The following is a 4123-nucleotide window of genomic DNA, read 5'->3' on the forward strand; positions in this document are numbered from 1 at the left end:
AATAATAGCCGCAAACAGATAAATAAATAGGTTCCAATTAACAACGACTAATCCATATAACTATAAACAGATAAATAAGTAATCTAATTGTTAATGATTAATTAATTAATCAATAATATTGATAATAACCGCAAACAGATAAGTAAATAGGTAAGCAAGTAGCTCAATTAACAACGATTTATCCATTTTTTCCTTTTTCCTTTTTCGTTTTTTTGATTTTTCTTACTTTTTTTTTATTCTTCATCATTTCTTCTTACAGTATGCAATTGACAGTAAATTAATGTTCTCACAAATTATAATCCTTTTCTTTTCTATTAATAAAAATCGTTTGTTATTATTATCATTCATCTGAAACATATTAAATTTCTTCTTTCAAATTATTGAAACAATAAGCTAATGTTCAGGCAAAATTACATAGCATATTATGAATTATTGTTTACCTACAATTTTTAATAAGCTATCTAAGCTATAATTAGTGCTTTTTATTGAGAAATTTAATTCCACAACTAAGTTGCTACTTCATGAATTGCCTTTCTCACATAATTTTTTTTTCAATTCTTATTTTATCATTTGTGTTTTTTAAGTTTTGTATTTCAAATTCCTATTTGTCTTTTGTTATTAATTACCTCTTGCATATCCTCTATTAATTTAGCTTTTTTTTTCGCTTTTTGCTATTTTTTGCTTTTCTCACATTTTTCGCATCTTTTTATTAATTCAATCTATTTTATGATTTTGTATCTAAGGCAAATAGCAGAAAAGTATCAAATGAGTAAAATTGGTAATTGGAGGATCTATTTAGCAGAATTATTCCGAATTTTCGTTATAATTATTTCAAAATTTAAACTTTACAAAGGAATTTCAGAAAACCTGGTACGCCGAATTTCATAATAGGCTATTTTAGCAGTATGCCGATGCGGTTTGATATATTATAAGTTGTGGACATGGATTGTACTTTTCCTGTTGCGTGTTTTTTACGTGAGGTTACGTGGGAGTGGTACACTTTACGTTTGTTTACCTGTTCATTTTTGGTTTGTTTGATAATAAAAGTGAGTGAGGAATGATTCGTACGCATAACGTACAACTTATTTTAGGATATTAAAATGATTTTAAGAACTTGAAGAATTTCTCTTACATTTAGAAAACAGAGATCAGAAATTGTTTGCAAGTTGTTCTATTTTTGTAATAACAACAAAAACAAATAATAAAAAAGTGCCTTATAACAGAAGAATTACCAAAAATTGGTGGAAACTGTGAGAAATAATAGTGTTGTAATGGATAGTGGAAATATGTGATTAAAAATGATTTTGATATATTAGGATTTCGTGGAGATAAATAGATTCGTCAGAATAAGGAAAAAAAGATAGTAACAAATTTTTCGGGCCTTGAAAGATCTGCTGTTTTCGAATTTTTTGGGATCAGTCGGAAAATGACATTGCGTAACATACGACAGTTGTGCGTAATGATGATAAAATAAAAAAAAATGACAAGACGCTGCGTTTTATTTAACATATTTTATTTTCTGCCAAACTGAAATATGATGCCGTGTTTCCCCGAAAATAAGATAGGATCTTTTAATCTCTCTCTCCTCCTGAAAACAAAAAAAAACGTGCTAGGGCTTATTTTCAGGGTGTATATTATTTTCGGAGAAATATGGTAAGTCTGGAGGCTTAGCGCTCCCCGCGGTTGTGTTGAGCGACGACGAGGCCGGGAAATGGCCAGCACGTAGTGGAGGTGGGCCGGAGGCTTTACCCAAGGCTTAGTCTCGGGCCGCAGGGAGCACCAGTGCCGGCGCTTCTTGCGCCCTCGGCAAGGCCGAACTAGGTCTTATTTTCAGTGGAGGGCTTATGTTAAGCTTTTCCTTGAAAATGTCATTAGAGCCTAATTTCAGAATCTGTTTTATTTTCGGGGAAATACAGTTGGTATTTAGAAAACTACCAGCATTCTGTGAAATGGTTTAGCTACTGAACAAAAAGAAAACTGTTTGTTTAACTGTTCAGGATATCTGAAATATTATTTTCCACTACTTATGCTGACATTATTCAGCTATCAATTTTTTTAAATTGTAATTTTGGAGGTTATTATAGTCTTGCACTACTTTCGTAATATTATTTGAGTTTACATCCATTTTAATCTCAATATTTTAATTTTTTTCAGGTCGGAAAAACATCGATGAGTTCTCAGCAAGATCCGAATAGGATTGTATTACCGCCGGCAATTCGTGTTTCGCCGCTTTTGCGGTTTATGCGTTATTCCTTTCTTGGTAACTTCATAGATTCACAGAAATTAGTAATTCCAAGTGGAGTAGCATGTCTGTATATGCTTCTATACCTTTTTGGAATTAATTTTGTGGGTAAAAATTGAGCTAATATGAGAGATGCATTGACATTTGGATGAACAGATGAACACATCATAGTTTTAATTAGATAATCATTTGAGAAAATTTCTTTTAAGATGTCTACAACTTGTCTAGACTGAAATCAAAGTATGAGTACCAATTTTAAGGCAATTTAAGGATTGGGTGTAGTTTGGGGATTTTTCCGCTATAAAATGATTTGCGAGAAACATGCAGTTGTCGGCAAAAAGAACATGCCAAGAAACTTGAGGAAGCAGAGAAAGAACGCATACTTCGTAAACAGCAAGGAGATAAAAGCCTGTACGACATTTATTTGGTACGATGCTAAGATTTTTACCAATTTTTAAGCCGTCTTTTTTCAATTATATAAGGCGCAGAAATGTCTTTTATGTAGATCTCGGCGTTGACTTGAGCTTATGCTGGTAATTTTCAAAATCCAGGATAATCGAGAATGAAAAGTAGTTTGTAGGATCGCATTACGGTAAAGTAATAGGGGTCCAGCTTAATTACTTTCCATCAACTGAGTGATCCTTCAAAGCTCTATTAGGGAATTTGAAGTGAAAATTGTGGGTTTGATCTTTAAACCTGTTCACTTTTGAATCTCTTCCATCTACTTTAAACAGTGTGACAGAAATAGCTTTCATAAAGTTTGATTTGAATCGTATACGAACAGGTGCTTGAATATGTATGTTATAGTACTTATTCTCACTAAATTTTCAGAACATCCTGGAAACTGATCTTGATGAAGGTGGATCGCTTTTTGGTAGCGTTCGGGAATAATGGACAGGAAATCATCTACGAAATTTATTTGCAATTTAATAGATTATAATTAAGAAAATGTATAATGTTAGGTATGCCAAGATGAGGCTATCGGTCGATTTGGCGTGTGTAGGCAATTTCTATTTTGTGCTGTTATTGTAATATATAAATAAATTTTACAAGTGTTGATACATATAAACAAATTCTAAAAAGACACCACTTTGTGAAGGAAAATTAGGATGAAATGTCTCTTACTCCCAGTCTTTGATCAACTTTACGTAATAAATTCAAAACAGTCGGGTAACCCATCGATCAGTAATATCAGTGCCAAAACTGATAATTTCCAACATAAGCATTCGAAATAATTTAGTAATACCATAGGCTGTTGACGACATTGGACACAGATATCGTTATCGTCACGGTGTGATGTCTAATGCGAAAAGTATGATGCTGATATAAGATATCGTCGTAGTCCACCTATTTACCAACAAGAAGCAGTATGCTTGATGATGATACTACTTCGGATAACGGAAGCGTGTCACTGTTAGTACTTCGGGTAACAGAAGCATGTCATTGATACTAATTAGGTAACTAGTACTAATTAGCAATGATGACTAATTAGCAATGATGCTAATAGCAATTAACTAATTAGCAATGATACTAATTAGCAATGATGCTATTTTAAGTAACAGAAACATATCACTGATACTATTTTGGGTAAAAAAAAATTGCCTAATGAAATAAAAATGTAATCGATAGTAGAATTATTTGTAAAAAAAACAATTGTGAGTACAATTTTCAGTTTCATTGTTCTCATAGGTTCACTATGAGGCGAGATGGCCGAGTGGTCTAAGGCGCTGGTTTTAGGCACCAGTCTCTTCGGAGACGTGGGTTCGAATCCCACTCTCGTCATAATGCGATATGTTCAATGCTCGCAATTTTTTCATATTGAATTAAATAAATAAAAATAATTCATTATTTTCAGTTTTTGACTATTTCCTAAAAAAAAAA

The 4123-nt window shown here is 32.4% G+C and overlaps 1 protein-coding gene and 1 non-coding gene across 2 annotated transcripts; both read left to right on the top strand.

Moving 5' to 3' along the window:
- Positions 1-2169: 2169 nt before the first annotated feature.
- LOAG_18234 (hypothetical protein) lies at positions 2170-3133 on the top strand (the record flags this gene model as incomplete). Its single annotated transcript, XM_020450898.1, has 3 exons — positions 2170-2237; positions 2570-2669; positions 3074-3133. The coding sequence occupies 3 exons, from the start codon at positions 2170-2172 to the stop codon at positions 3131-3133; spliced, it is 228 nt and encodes a 75-aa protein (XP_020305378.1).
- An 809-nt stretch (positions 3134-3942) lies between these two features.
- On the top strand, positions 3943-4024 carry LOAG_20073. The gene has a single exon. It is a non-coding gene; the product is annotated as a tRNA-Leu (tRNA).
- Positions 4025-4123: the final 99 nt, after the last annotated feature.

This window comes from Loa loa (assembly GCF_000183805.2).
Source record: "Loa loa unplaced genomic scaffold supercont3.233, whole genome shotgun sequence".
NCBI classification, from domain to species: Eukaryota; Metazoa; Nematoda; class Chromadorea; order Rhabditida; family Onchocercidae; genus Loa; species Loa loa.